Source organism: Mercenaria mercenaria, chromosome 17, assembly GCF_021730395.1.
Source record: "Mercenaria mercenaria strain notata chromosome 17, MADL_Memer_1, whole genome shotgun sequence".
Classification (NCBI taxonomy): Eukaryota; Metazoa; Mollusca; class Bivalvia; order Venerida; family Veneridae; genus Mercenaria; species Mercenaria mercenaria.
The window spans coordinates 46,507,680-46,523,077 of record NC_069377.1 but is presented as its reverse complement, the minus strand read 5'-3'; the positions used below and the strand labels follow the sequence as shown (position 1 = coordinate 46,523,077).

The window sequence follows — 15,398 nt, the reverse complement described above, 5'->3', positions numbered from 1 at the left end:
GGTTAAAGAAAGATGGGAGAATACTTGCAGGAAATGACAGGATTTGAAGATTTTGGATTAAAGATTCAGGATAAGATATGTTGATTTAGACTGACTGGTTGACAGGGATGAGATATATATTGATCAGCATACAGTTAATAGCTTCAATGAATAGTATAGCCTAGACTACTTACTTGATTGTATGTTGCAATAAGAGCATAAAGGTGACATAAGAGTGATGGTTAGTCATTGTAAACAGTACTAATACAGTACTGCAAAACAGGTGGCCATTCCTGTTAAGTATGTGATACAGTACTCAGGGAACATACGTATGTACAAAATTATGCTCCTTTTTTGACAATTTTTGGTTAGTTTTTGTTTGTAAACGGGTATCTCAGTACTCACTAATGGGAATGGATTGAAACTTCCTTCGGCAGCTCTTGTTATGTAATGTAATAACAAAGCCAGTGATATTTATGAAAGTCATGTAATAATCGTGAATGTTTGAAGAGATGTAACCCACATTATCAAATCTGCAATTACAAGATTCATTTCCAAGTATAAATCTTCCCAATATAAATCTAAAGTGTTTAGTGAATCACCAGAAGAAGGTTTAATGACACTGAAAATTGGTAAATGGAGAAGATGTATTTAGAGGCTTCAGATTTGAACTATTCTAATTATTGATGTGAACCAGGTTTCCCAGAACTGGGGCTTATCTAAAGATTTTTTGTGACAGGAATCAGATCTGAAGAATACATGCAATGAAACCTGTATATATAAAGAAAACTTGTGGCAGAGTGAAACATGTTTTTGCTAGAAGATTGTCTTTATTAACAGGTGTCAGTACACTAAAAGTTCACCTTAATCAGAACTGGAAGTTGTGGTCTACAGAGCCAGCTGATTTCTATTCACTTGCAGTTTGTTTGTTTGTTTGTTTTGGGTTTAATGCTGTTTTTCAACAGTATTTCAGTTATGTAATTGCAGGGAGATAACCTAACCAATGTTCCTGGATTCTGTACCAGTCCAAACCTGTTCTCCGCAAGTAACTGCCAACTTCCCCACATGAATCAGAGGTGGAGGACGAATGATATCAGACACAATGTCATTTATCAAATCGTCATGGAAAACACAGGCCCCACCCATGGATCGAACTTACAACCCTGAGATCCGTAGATCTGTGCTCTCCCTATTGAGCTAAGTGAGCGGGCACTGGCAGTCTGTAATACATGTTTTACTGTATATGAGGTTAGACTATACTAAGTCAACTGTAAAAGCATAATGGCAGAAATGTCTTTTCCTGGATTTCGTGGTTGAGTCAGTCAATGAAATTTAATCCCAACGAACAAGTAAAATTCCCACTCATATTATGTTCAAAAGTTGAAATCCTTCAATTCATATCCCCATGAAATTGCGGTTTTGACCAAAACCACAAAATTTCATGCCCACAAAATTAAATGATTTCACAGTTTACCATGTCAGTACAGCCTGGTCACTGCCATATTATCATTGTGTATAAGAAATGTTATTTACTGGTTTTGCCATGTGATTTGTCAAGTTTATCATTGACAGCAGCAGTCTGTTTAAAATCTTGTGATGTCAAATCTTGAAGCTACTACTTCGGAAGGAAATAAATGAAGATTGATAGGTCAGAGAGAAATCGTTAAAAGGCTGTTATCTATTATGACAGAGTTTAAGGTAGCTCTGCACATTTGATCAAGTGGAAGTAATGGCGTATGAACATTTATCCTGAAAACCTGTTGCAGTATTGGGTAGTCAGTAAACGGGTAGCATAAAAAATGTGGCAGGGAATATATCCCGTGTATTTAGTCTTAAACAGCCAGTATAATAGCTATTCAATGTTAAATAGGCTTTTATTTAAAATAATTCAAAATAATCACATAAAAAAGGCAGCAATGCATGAACACTGTTTGATATTTTATGAATTATGAAAGATTAAGCATACAGACCTATTCATTTAAATTGGTTACATGATTGAAAATAAATATACAACTTTGAGAAATTGGATTGAAATCTATATTGTGGAACTTTTTCTGTATGCAAAAATGTAATCAAAGGTGTGATTTTCTGATAGAAGCTCATTTTGGACACTGACCAAAGTTCTGTAATAATACAACTGCTTCATTTTGAAGAATTATGTGCCAATAATATTTAATAATGCCAAATTGCTGTCAGCTCAGTTTTTCATACTTCATCTTGCATATAATTAAATTGTCTGACAGACGTAGTGACAGTTAATGAGATGATTTATCCCTGTGAAAGTTTGGAAGAAGGCTGTATGTTTAAAGCATGGGCAGATTTAGAGGAGATGGACCATAACAATAACTTGTAATGCACAAGACCCCTTTCTGAAAGCCCAAGATTGCACAAAGAGGTCAAAGATGAACTGGGTCTGTTATGTATTCACTCCATAATTCTTCCATCCATCAAGGGATTTTGATATTAAATCATTCAAATGTTTCACATAATGGTACTATGTGTCAGACACAAGACACGGATCTGTGGTCATACTTAGAAGTAAAAATGTTTAGGTCATTGTTCGTACCCATTCTGTTACTTTATTATGATGTGTTATATATATGGACCCAAGTAAAATAATGTTATGGGGTTTTTTTCGTCAGAATTAATTCTCTTTAATAAGTTGAAGTATTTCAATACATTATTTCTCTTTCTTCACACCAGTATAAAAATAGAATGTTATTAGAAACAATTTTTGTGGTATTAATAGATGTACAACAGCAGTTAACAATTATAGATTTTCAGACATGGTATAAATATTATTTATACATTCAACTATATACATCATTGACAGATATATACTGCATTTGAGATACTGAGTCCTATTCTGGTTAGGGACTCTGTATTGTAGGGCAATACATCATTCACTTGCTATAACCCCCACCCCTTCCACCATATGTTACAAAGAATATTTGGCCTAGATCACACTTATTTGTCTGCTCATCCATAAATGTATCTTCACTGTATGCCTGTAAACAGCTTAAAACAGTTGTTCACTTTATACAGCCATATGCACATAATCCATTTCACTAAGTCCAGGGTCAAGGTCACAATTGGAGGCCACAGATATATAGATACTAAACTCATGCCTGTTCCATATCTTCTGAACCGCTTGGAATATTTTCATAAAACTAGCGTCATTTATTCATCCCATGTAGATGATGTGCACAGCACACAACCCAGGTCATAAGGTCAAAGGTCAGGGTCACATTTGTGTGTCAAAGGTCAAATAGTGTAACTGTGTTTCTGCTCTATAAAATGATAACCTTAACCAGTTGGGAGATTTTCCTAAATTAGCAGCATTTGTTTACCTCAAGCATAGTCCAAGGTCAAGGTTAAAGATCAAATAACTGTAAGTTTGACTAAATATAAACAGATTAACTTGAACACATGACCATGATTAGGTTTACTTCTTTTATTAATCAGCTAGTTAAAACTGAAATTTTTGTCCACTGTCTGTCTTCTGAACTACAAGAAGATTTTTTGTAAAACCAGATGAGAACCAGGTCACTAAGTCCAAGGTTCACAGTCACACTTGAAGATCAACAGTCATGATCACAACACAATCACAGTAGCATTTGGTGTTATTAATTAATCACCTTGAAGTGATAGCAATTGTTCTAGTCCTCCTGGTTAGCTCAACAGGTAGAATGAAAGACTTCCAGTCTGAAGGTGATAAGTTGAGATATCAGAAGATACCTTACCCAGCATGATAAGGATTATAAAATGTGACACTTGAAGTACAAATCAATCAATACCTTTCCACTATTTATTTCAGACTGCAATACAACCATTAAGGGATGGAACAGATTTGAGAGACAATGTACAGACAGCACTTGCTGAGTTCAAAGAAACCTGTGGTTTGTCCCCTATAGCCAATATAAAACAGTGTATACGGTTGCTAGGAACTAGAGTCTCAAATTCATCAGAATCAGCAACATTAATCTTCAACGTGGACGGAGAGGTAAACTTGATTAAATCTGAGAAATTTAATGAAAAAAAAAGTCAAGAAAATTATGTCCGCCACCCATCCAAAAAGAAGGGGTATATCGTTTTGCTCTTGCTCCCTAAAGGTCTGTAGGTTAATGAATAACTAGAGAATGCTTTGTCCACCTTGGTCAAACTTCATGCGGTCAGCAGATATCCCGTTTTATTAAGGTGTTTGATAGGTTTATTGTCAAAGTCACAGTGACCTCATTCCACTCAATAACTAAAGAATGCTTTAGCCTAAAGTCATAAAATTTCATAGGATTAATGCCTTTGGTCATTAGATGATCTCTGCCGTCTTTGATATTGGTACATCAAATGTCATGGTCAGAGTGACCTTTAGACTGAAAATTATTTGTGATCAATACTTAGCTGTCATAGGATGGGTGCCTCTGGTCAGTAGATGACCCCTGTAGTTTTTTAGATCATTTAGTGCCTCTGACAGGCCATCATTGGGGCATATGTGTTTTAAGAATAGCTCTTGTTTATAAATCTTCTTTGTAGAAATAACAGTTATGACAAAAGACAGTGAGTTGAAAGAAATGGTGTGCATATAGTTTTGATCTTATGTACAGCATAACAATCATAAGTTCATATGAATGTGTCAGCTGTTCACAAGTGTGTTGATATGCAGAATAAAATGACTTCTAAAAAGGGCTGCAAAACAAAATTTACATCTATACAGATAGACCATTTTGTTAACAAATTTTCTCTGTGTCAAACATTTTGTCAAGATTGGTTTTACTTGCATAGATATTTGCTCATACATATTTTAGTACCCTCGACTGGAAGCAGATGGCAATTTACCTGATATCCTCAAGAAGGCACTGCTGGCATTTGATACAGTAAGTTATTAGATTAACAAGTATTGAAGTAAATCAATTTAAAATAATGAATTGAATATTAGGTTTATAGTTAAAATGAAAATGATTTTATAAACTTTTCCATTTGTTTTAAAGGTTTTGAGAAACACAAAAGTGTTTGACATTTTTGTTATAAGTAGTGCTGTACTGCAGATTTGGTAAATATTGTGATGACTTAAAGGGCCGACTTGGTTCTCCAGGCAACTTTTATCAGTTATCTGCTTACAGCTATAACATGGAAATTTAATGGCCATTACGCCCAGCATGAATTGCAAGAGAGCAATTAATTTGGTCAGTTTTCGGAATCAGGTGTGTGTTGTTACATGTTGAAATTTCACACCAAGCATGTATGCTGTATAAATATCTCTGAGAGAATACAAAAGTTTAACTCTGAATCTCAAAAAATACCCCTCCCCCCCCCCCAAAAAAAAAAAACAAGATAAAAATAAACTAAACTATTCAGCACTAACGTTATTATGACGTTACGGTATTTGTGTCAAACTAAAAAAAACATGAAGTAATGCAACTACTTATAACACAAAATAAACTACAATAGTGTACGTTTATTACTGTTTCCATGTCGTTATCCATTCACTTGTCCTAATTGATTCGGCTTATTATATTTCTAGAGTATATTATTATTCATTATACATGTATATTGATATTATCTTTCCATGAAATAAATCCATTTCATTGGGAATATTTGATATGTAATTTATTGTAAATACATTTATTGTTACATATATGTAAATTTACTGTATATTATTCTTTTTTCATCTGTTTTTTAATTTTATTTTATACATGTATATGCGCAGACATTTATAGTTATGTAAATAAATTACTATCTGGCCTTTTCTTCATCATTTTGGGAATGCAACTAAAACCAGTGGAATTGGGATAATGCTCTTGTGGAAATATTTTCAAATTTCAAAATCTATGTAAAAATATTTTTTGTGTAAAATATTAATAGATTGCATAATAAAGCATTTCAGTAATTGTTAAACAGCATAAGTGTTCCTTTGATAACCAAAATATACATAACATTTATCAAAACTATTTTAAAACAGCAAAAAAAAGGTAACACTCATTTTGGAATCTATAATAAAGACATGTTGTTTTTATGCTTTGGGAGTACCTCCTTTTACGGGGTGGGGTGGAGTGGGGGGGGGGGGGGTAGATTTATAGGGGGAAAGCCCTGACTATTATCACATTCATAATTGTGTTATTTTGTTTGTTTTGGGTCTAATGCCGTTTTTCAACAGTATTTGTATTTCAGTCATGTAACGGCGGCGGGCAGTTAACCTAATAAGTGTTCCTGGATTCTGTACCGGTACAAATTGATGTAACCCCCAACTTCTCCACATGAATTATCAGAGTAGGAGGTCGAATGATTTCAGACACAATGCCTTTTATCAAACAGTCACGGAGACCATACGCCCTGCCCGGGAATTGAACTGTCGGCCCCATGATCCGTAGACCAACGCTCTCCCTAGTTGTCTTATATCTATTGAAATAAATTTCTTTCATCACATTCATCTCAGTCATGCACATAGATAGTAATGTACGGTGTCACCTCAAAAAGGGTGACGAAATGACCAATTTGAAACCACCGAGGGGAACGAAACGACCAAATAGGGGACGAGTTGACTGGGAGACGAGTTGACTGTAAATCCATAATTTTCTGATATTTATGTAAATAAATTACTAATATCACATTTAATTACTTTGAAATACAATAGATCTTAGTATGTGTTTCATAAAATCTAACCCCAATGATGAAAACGATAAGAGATATATTTCAGAGAAACAGAAACTCAAGTACTAAGTAGTGTGGGTTTTAGTTCCCAGACCTAGTGATTGTACTACAAAATGATTCACAGTGATTGAACTGTAAATTATCGAATTACTGGTATAATTATAATTTTTTTTTATATATCATTGCACATGACATTTGAATGAATATTTTTTTCTGTATCACAAGTGCAATTCCACACTGGAGCATGAACATATTCTCTGAGAGGAACCCAGATGGTCAGAGAGCAACCATGTCCAGCATTATTGCCTTAGTGTGTACCTGGTAATGGCTGATCATTGAAATGCGATAAACATTATGATAAAATGGGCATTAATGTCAGGGAAAACCACAAGACTCTGGAAGCTAATTTATAGCCAAGTCGGCCCTTTAAACACTGTCATTCCACAGCTAAACCTTCAGCCTGCTGGCAACAAGTGATTCTGCCTTTGCTACTAGTGCACACCAGGAAGTGCAGGTCATAGCCTGCAATGTATTTAGCCTGTAAATTTTGGGTGAACATCAATTCAAATAATAGATGGTGTGACCTAAATTGAATGATGGACCAGTCTATTTTAGAAATTTAGCAGGGTAAAGGTTAATACAGGCATGAATATTTATTGCCCTTATATCTGAAAATATAACCAGTGTGAATAGTGAATTCTAAATAGCAATAAAAAGCTGTTGACTCATACTGTGAAATGAAGTGGTGTGAAACATGCTCACTCTTTAGCTAGCAGCTTCAAAGGAAAGAAAGGTTATAAAGAAGTTTGATGAAAATCTGCTTATAATTTCAGATGGTGAATGAATGTAGAAGTCTGATTGAACATGCTGATCATGTCTATGAAAGGGTAAGAAAATAAGCTTGATTTAAACATGCATGTGTTTATTATATATTAATTGAAAATAAAGTTTTTACTCTTGATGAGTCACTGTATTTATTCAAAATGATTATAAAATTAAACACATTTCATTTCATTTTACTGAAGTTTGTAAGACTCTGGGTCTAGAGGTCCACTTACCCAACATTTAGTCTCTGCCTTTTCAAAAGTAGGGCCTCTGGCCAAGTGGTCAGGGTTGTTGGTGTCAAGTCTTTCTTTTCACAGCTGTGGGTTCGGATCCCTCTTTGGGTGTAGAAATCAAGTCATATTGGTAGCAATTAGGGTTGACTGCAAAGGGGTAATGGTAGTACCCAGGTGTGTCTCCTTTGAGATTCTACCAAGGTGCTTTGTTTGTGGTGGTTCTACCCAGATGCCACTGTCCATCCAACAAACTTGTAAAGTAATCACATGTCTAACACTTAAATTATATGATTTCTTTTTCTTTTTAAAGATGAAATATATTTATTTGGTTTTGTATATTTGTATGATATTTTCAGTTATTACAAAGCCAGAGAGCTGGTCTTGAATGGCATGAAGAATTGGAGAGTGTAAGCCAACAAGCTGGTCTTAAAGGCAAAAAGTTATCAAAGGTAATGCAATAACATTCTGAAAATCTAATTTCTTTTTTAATTGCAAATTTGATTTGTGTTAGATTCTCTTTTTTCAATTATTTATTAAAGTTTATATTAATATATTCTAGCTATAATATATTGAAAGCTATAAGCTTGTATTAATAACTTAATAGAGTCTGATACTCTAACAACTGGACCATTGCTTTCTTTAATAGATCTTTATTCTAGTTTAGCAACAAAGAATGCCCAAAAGTCCATTTCTCCAAACATATTCTATGGGCTTAATGGCGAAATTGTTTTAAAGATAATGTTCCTTTAGAAAACAGGTCAGTTGTATGTATTCAATACTAATAAATGTACTTATAACTCATGAAAGGCTTGACAGATTTAAATAATATTTTTGGTACACAGGTGTAACATCATAAAATACAGGTAAAGTTCAGCTTTGAGATCAGTAAGTCAAAGGCCAAGGTCACAATGACCCAGAACAATTAGACGGTTTCCAGATGATAACTGGAGAACGCTTGGACCTGGGACATAAATTTTGGTACACAGGTGTAACATCATAAAAGACAGGTTAAATATGACTTTGAGGTCAGTAGGTCAAAGGTCATGGTCACAATGACTCGGAACAGTGAAATGGTGTCCAGATGATAACTTGAGAATGTTTAAGCCTAGGATCATAAATTTTGGTACACAGGTGTAAAATCATAAAATACAGGGTCAGGTCTTTGAGGTCAGTAGGTCAAAGGTCAAGGTCACAAGGACCCAGAACAGTTGAACGGTTTCCCGATGATAACTTGAGAACACTTGGGCCTAGGATCATGATAGTTGATAGGGAGGTTGATCATGACCAGCAGATGACCCCTATTGATTTTGACGTCAGTAGGTCAAAGGTCAAGGTCACACTGACCCAGAACAGTTAAAGCATTTCCAGTCAATAACTTGAGAACGCTTGGGCTTAGGATCATGAAAGTTAATAGGAAGGTTGGTTATGACTGACAGATGACCCCTACTGATTTTGAGGCCAGTAGGTCAAAGATCCATATTGTGGGGGTATAATTTGTCACTCCTCTAGTTTGAAACAACTTTTAACATTTCTAGGCAGCTAAGTTTAACATATAATACTGTCTTATTTCAGGCAATAGAAAATTTTGCATGGAACATACGAGTTCTACAGGGTCAGGCAGATCTGTTACTTCAAGCCAAAAAGGAGTGTCAGGAATATATACGACAGGTAGATAATTTACTTTAATAACTTGACTATTATGATGAAGTGCAAATATAACATATAGCACAGATTGTAGCTCTAAATTTTCCATTATATACACAAGGATTTATAGGATATTGAATTAGTATGGCTGCAGGGATTGCAGAGTTGTGGTAGGAGTAACGCTTTCATTTGCCTTTGTCTGTCCGGATCACAAAATTTGTCGCACTTATCTCAAAAAGTATTTGACCCAGGGTCATCAAATAGTATAGAGTTGTTATTCAGCAGGTATTGGTTTGGGATTAGACCAGAGTTATGACCGTTGAGTGAAACATAAAATATGTGTAAAGGACCTAAAATTTGTGTGGCATGTATCTCAAAAAGTTCTTAACCTAGAGTCACAAAACTTTATAGGAATGTTATTCAGCATGTTTCTTTAAAAATACTTTGCTGCTAAGGAGCGGGGCTTTTTTTCCCTCTATAGTTATTTGGAAAACTGCGCTGAAACAGTTTGACCGATTTTAGAATATTTACTTGGCATTATTCCTTGTTCCAAAATTATGTAATCCAGCTGTGAATGTTAGGTGAGCAATTTAGGGCCATTGTGGCCCTCTCTGCAAGTAATGTTATGACTATAGTATAGTAGAGTGGAAATCAGTCCAATACCAAAACCAGGAAATTTCTTGAGCCCTGGAATATACAGTAACAGTGGGTGGGGCTACATATGTCCTATGGACACAAATCCAGTTTTAATTTAGAAAAAGCACCTGCTGTTTAAAACAGGAAACAGAAATACAGCTTGAAAGGAAAGCTGTTAAGGTATAAGCTCACCTGCTGTATCGGACTTAAAACTGTTTGAATACATGGTAAATCCAACATTAACATGCACATTGCAGTCAGAGATTTTAATGTTGGTAAAATTTCAGTGTGCTTGATTTGATTTGACCTATTTCCACATCCTGTTATTTCGAACAGACCATTACTTCTACAGAAAATTATTTCCGTAGACCAGTATTTCCACAGACCATTATTTTCACAAAGGGTTATTTTTGCTGACAATTATTTCCACAAAGGGTTATTTTTGCTGACAATTATTTCCACAAAGGGTTATTTTTGCTCTCCATTATTTCCACACACAGCAACTTCTGCTGTCCATTAATTCCACAAACAGTGATTTCTGCTGACCATTATTTCCACAAACAGCTATTTCTGCTGACCGTTATTTCCACAAACAGCTATTTCAGCAGACTAGTATTTCCACAGACCATTATTTCAACTGACCATAATTTCTGCAGACCAACTTTTTCACCTACCAATATTTCTGCTGACATTATTTCCACTTTTAAGTTAGAAAACTACAATCAGTTAACCTGATCAGTGTTACTTAGATTATGTGTCAGTGTAGACTTGTTAACTGACAACTTCTTCACATGAAACAGATGTAGAGGAAAAATAACTTCTGTTGAATCATCACAGAGTATGTTCGCTTTACCTGAGGATCTAATGAGCCACCTATCGATTCATAATCTTGTGCTTACCTGTTGTGCTAACTAGGTGGGTGTGAAGTGGACCTAGAGAGGTACACTAGCAAAGTGACAATATTTTGTATTTCATTTCAGATCTCAGAAGCAGCAGTTACACTGGGCCTAGCAAAGGATGGCAATACAATATGCAATAATAACCTCACCGATTGAAACACCTCAATTTTGAAGGTAGTATATTATGTAAATAATTTTATTTTTGCGAGAAATAAAAAGTCTTTGATTTCAAATCACTTGCCCTTCATCGATGTGGGTTCGAGCCTCACTCGGGGCGTTGAATTCTTCATGTGAGGAAGCCATCCAGCTGGCTTACGGAAGGTCGGTGGATCTACCCAGGTGCCCGCTTGTGATGAAATATTGCACGGAGGGGCAACTGGGGTCTTCCTCCACCATCAAAGCTGGAAAGTTGCCATATGACCTATAATTGTGTCGGCGCGACGTTAAAACCCAACCAAAAATAAAAATAAATAAATAAATAGTCTTTCTTACATGAGTGTCTTTTCGTACTGAATTTATAAATAGATAAAATGCTAGACTGTAAGAAGCTACATATCATTTTTAGCTGGCTTATTTGAATTTTTCAAATAGTAGAGCTTTTGTAATCACCCCTTCGTCAGCATCCACATCAATGTCACACAAGTCCAGGTTAAAGTTTTGTATGTAAGCAGGTTTCTCAAAAACTTGAAGGTCAAATGTTTTCAAACTTTACATATGTCTTCAGCATTATGAGATGACCTAACCAGGCAAGTTACATAACTCTTTTTTATTGTCAAAATTATGCCTCTTTTTTTACTTGAAAATTTTGCTTTAAGTTTTGCATTTAAGCAATTTTCTCAAAAACTACCAGGACAAATGTTTTCAAACTTCACAAATGGATTCATAAGATGATTTCACATGGCAAGTTACAAGTTACATACTTGTAGCTGTTATTTTATCAAAAGAGTGCCCCTTTTTATTACTGCAATTTTGTGACAGTTTTGCGTGAAAGCATGGAATTACTTGACTAAATGTTTTCAGATTCTCTGTATGTCATTTGCGTCAGGGTGTGATCTCACAAGGTATATAATTTATCAAAATTATTAACCTTTTTCAGTTGATTTTTTTTTTTTTGGTTGGATTAAACATCGCACCGACACATGATAGGTCATATGGCGACTTTCCAGCTTTAATGGTGGAGGAAGACCCCAAGTGCCCCTCCATGCATTATTTTATCACGAGCGGGCACCTGGGTAGAACCACCGACCTTCCGTAAGCCAGCTGGATGGCTTCCTCACATATAGAATTCAACGCCCCGAGTGAGGCTCAAACCCACATCGATGAGGGGCAAGTGATTTGAAGTCAGCGACCTTAACCACTCGGCCACGGAGGCCCCCTTTTTTAGTTGAGAAAATGTTGCTAAAGCTCTAGTATATAAGCTAGTGTTAGATTAAAGGGCTTCAAACAGTTGAGTGCACTGTCATTAGACAGCTCTTTTTTTTTAGCTCACCTGTCACAAAGTGACAAGGTGAGCTTTTGTGATCGCGCGGTGTCCGTCGTCCGTCCGTGCGTGCGTCCGTGCGTCCGTCCATCCGTCCGTCCGTAAACTTTTGCTTGTGACCACTCTAGAGGTCACATTTTTCATGGGATCTTTATGAAAGTTGGTCAGAATGTTCACCTTGATGATATCTAGGTCAAGTTCGAAACTGGGTCACGTGCCATCAAAAACTAGGTCAGTAGGTCTAAAAATAGAAAAACCCTTGTGACCTCTCTAGAGGCCATATATTTCACAAGATCTTCATGAAAATTGGTCAGAATGTTTACCTTGATGATATCTAGGTCAAGTTTGAAACTTGGTCACATGCCTTCAAAAACTAGGAGTAGGTCTAAAAATAGAAAAACCTTGTGACCTCTCTAGAGGCCATATATTTCAAAAGATCTTCATGAAAATTGGTCAGAATGTTCACCTTGATGATATCTAGGTCAAGTTCAAAACTGGGTCACGTGTCTTCAAAAAGTAGGTCAGTAGGTCAAATAATAGAAAAACCTTGTGACCTCTCTAAAGGCCATATTTTTCATGGGATCTGTATGAAAATTGGTCAGAATGTTCATCTTGATGATATCTAGGTCAAGTTCGAAACTGGGTCACATGCGATCAAAAACTAAGTCAGTAGGTCTAAAAATAGAAAAACCTTGTGACCTCTCTAGAGGCCATATATTTCATGAGATCTTCATGAAAATTGGTCAGAATGTTCACCTTGATGATATCTAGGTCAAGTTCGAACGTGGGTCACGTGCCATCAAAAACTAGGTCAGTAGGTCAAGTAATAGAAAAACCTTGTGACCTCTCTAGAGGCCATATTTTTAATGGGATCGGTATGAAAATTGGTCTGAATGTTCATCTTGATGATATCTAGGTCAAGTTCGAAAATGGGTCACTTGCCTTCTAAAACTAGGTCATTAGGTCAAATAATAGAAAAACCTTGTGACCTCTCTAAAGGCCATATTTTTCATGGAATCTGTATGAAAATTGGTCTGAATGTTCATCTTGATGATATCTAGGTCAGGTTCGAAACAGGGTCATGTGCGGTCAAAAACTAGGTCAGTAGGTCAAATAATAGAAAAACCTTGTGACCTCTCTAGAGGCCATATTTTTCATGGGATCTGTATGAAAGTTGGTCTGAATGTTCATTTTGATGATATCTAGGTCAGGTTCGAAAATGGGTCACATGCCCTCAAAAACTAGGTCAGTAGGTCAAATAATAGAAAAACCTTGTGACCTCTCTAAAGGCCATATTTTTCATGGGATCTGTATGAAAATTGGTCTGAATGTTCATCTTGATGATATCTAGGTCAAGGTCGAAAGTGGGTCACTTGCCTTCTAAAACTAGGTCATTAGGTCAAATAATAGAAAAACCTTGTGACCTCTCTAGAGGCCATACTTGTGTATGGAACTCCATAAAAATTGGTCAGAATGTTCATCTTGATGATATCTAGGTCAAGTTTGAAACTGGGTCACGTGCCATAAAAAACTAGGTCAATAGGTCAAATAATAGAAAAACCTTGTGACCTCTCTAGAGACCATATTTTTCAATTGATCTTCATGAAAATTGGTCAGAATTTTTATCTTGATAATATCTAGGTCAAGTTCAAAACTGGGTCACATGAGCTAAAAAACTAGGTCACTATGTCAAGTAATAGAAAAAACGACGTCATAGTCAAAACTGGGTCATGTGGGAAGAGGTGAGCGATTCAGGACCATCATGGTCCTCTTGTTTAAAGAGTTTAATAGATTAAATGTAGAAAGACACACATGTAAGATTCCTTTTGTTACATGTTAGCTTTTGGTGCTTAAACACAAATAGCTCTTGTCTGGTTATGCTCCAGGTATTGAAGATATAGGAGGCATATAGTGTTTGAACTGTCTGTCTGTCATTCCATCTGTCTGTCACATTTTCTTGCGTACACAACTCCTCCCAAATCTTTTATCCAATAGAAACGAAACTTTGTGTTAATTTCAGCATGAAGTTGACATATGCATATTCTCAGGATTTTCATGGTTATTTTTGGAGTAATGCCCCTTTTTAGCTCACCTGTCACAAAGTGACAAGGTGAGCTTTTGTGATCGCGCGGTGTCCGTCCGTGCGTGTGTGCGTCCGTGCATCCGTAAACTTTTGCTTGTGACCACTCTAGAGGTCACATTTTTCATGGGATCTTTATGAAAGTTGGTCAGAATGTTCATCTTGATGATATCTAGGTCAAATTCGAAACTGGGTCACGTGCCATCAAAAACTAGGTCAGTAGGTCTAAAAATAGAAAAACCTTGTGACCTCTCTAGAGGCCATATATTTCACAAGATCTTCATGAAAATTGGTCAGAATGTTTACCTTGATGATATCTAGTTCAAGTTCGAAACTGGGTCACGTGCTGTCAAAAACTAGGTCAGTAGGTCTAAAAATAGAAAAACCTTGTGACCTCTCTAGAGGCCATATATTTCACAAGATCTTCATGAAAATTGGTCAGAACGTTCACCTTGATGATATCTAGGTCAAGTTCGAAACTGGGTCACGTGCTGTCAAAAACTAGGTCAGTAGGTCAAATAATAGAAAAACCTTGTGACCTCTCTGAAGGCCATATTTTTCATGGGATCTGTATGAAAGTTGGTCTGAATATTCATCTTCATGATATCTAGGTCAAGTTCGAAACTGGGTCACGTGCGGTCAAAAATTAGGTCAGTAGGTCTAAAAATATAAAAACCTTATGACCTCTCTAGAGGCCAGATATTTCATGAGATCTTCATGAAAATTGGTCAGAATGTTCACCTTGATGATATCTAGGTCAAGTTCGAAAGTGGGTCACGTGTCTTCAAAAACTAGGTCAGTAGGTCAAATAATAGAAAAACCTTGTGACCTCTCTAGAGGCCATATTTTTTATGGGATCTGTATGAAAATAGGTCTGAGTGTTCATCTTTATGATATCTAAATCAAGTTCGAAACTGGGTCACGTGCCTTCAAAAACTAGGTCAGTAGGTCAAATAATAGAAAAACCTTGTGACCTC

The 15,398-nt window shown here is 36.0% G+C and overlaps 1 protein-coding gene across 1 annotated transcript in view; it reads left to right on the top strand.

Annotated features, from left to right (window-relative positions):
- Nucleotides 1-15,398, top strand: part of LOC123536068 (inactive phospholipase C-like protein 2) — a 217,652-nt gene that overhangs the window by 180,461 nt on the left and 21,793 nt on the right. The window contains exons 21-26 of the mRNA XM_045318863.2: nt 3,797-3,982; nt 4,782-4,850; nt 7,458-7,511; nt 8,039-8,131; nt 9,255-9,350; nt 10,943-11,035. Of these exons, the coding sequence (XP_045174798.2) occupies nt 3,797-3,982; nt 4,782-4,850; nt 7,458-7,511; nt 8,039-8,131; nt 9,255-9,350; nt 10,943-11,017 (573 nt within the window). The 3' untranslated portion in view covers nt 11,018-11,035. The remainder of the gene's footprint in view (nt 1-3,796; nt 3,983-4,781; nt 4,851-7,457; nt 7,512-8,038; nt 8,132-9,254; nt 9,351-10,942; nt 11,036-15,398) is intronic.